General features: G+C 72.7%; 1 protein-coding gene across 1 annotated transcript in view; it reads right to left on the minus strand.

Annotated features, from left to right (window-relative positions):
* MARCH9 (membrane associated ring-CH-type finger 9) overlaps positions 1-477 on the minus strand; it is a 47135-nt gene extending 46658 nt beyond the window's left edge. Inside the window, exon 1 of the mRNA XM_015422206.1 lies at positions 91-477. Within this exon, the coding sequence (XP_015277692.1) occupies positions 91-477 (387 nt within the window). The remainder of the gene's footprint in view (positions 1-90) is intronic.
* Between the last annotated feature and the right edge of the window lie 29 nt (positions 478-506).

Raw genomic sequence — 506 nt, forward strand, 5'->3', positions numbered from 1 at the left:
CCCTTCCCTCGGGCCCCCCCCCCCCCCCCCCCAGCCTGCCTTGACCTCTCCCTTCTCCGGCCCCTGCCGGGGGCCCCTGTGCCCACTGACCTGCTCGGGTCCCTGGAAGCAAATCCGGCACTGCGGCGTCCTCATGCCACTGTCCAAGCTGCTGGTGAGCGACACCGAGTCCAACGCTCCTCCAGCCCCGACGGCTCCGGGCTGCTGGCCTGCCTGCTGCCCGGGGGGCTGAGGCCGGGGCTCCTTCTCTTCCAGGGCCAAACTCCGGGGCCGGGTCTCGGCGCCTCCCCCGCCGTAATACTCGGCCTCATCGTCCTGCCGGGCCGAGCAGTCGGCGAAGGGGGGCCATCCGCAGCCGCCGCTTCCCAGCGCCCCCCGGCTGCCCCCGGCTCCGGGCTCGGGCTCCGGGCGGCCCCGCCGCATCAACACCAGCAGCTTCAGCTCGTTGAAGAACATGCGGATCCGGTACTTGAACATCATTGACGTCCTCCGGCGGCGGCGGCGAC

This window comes from Gekko japonicus, unplaced genomic scaffold (genome assembly GCF_001447785.1).
Source record: "Gekko japonicus isolate JY-2015 unplaced genomic scaffold, Gekko_japonicus_V1.1 scaffold459, whole genome shotgun sequence".
Classification (NCBI taxonomy): Eukaryota; Metazoa; Chordata; class Lepidosauria; order Squamata; family Gekkonidae; genus Gekko; species Gekko japonicus.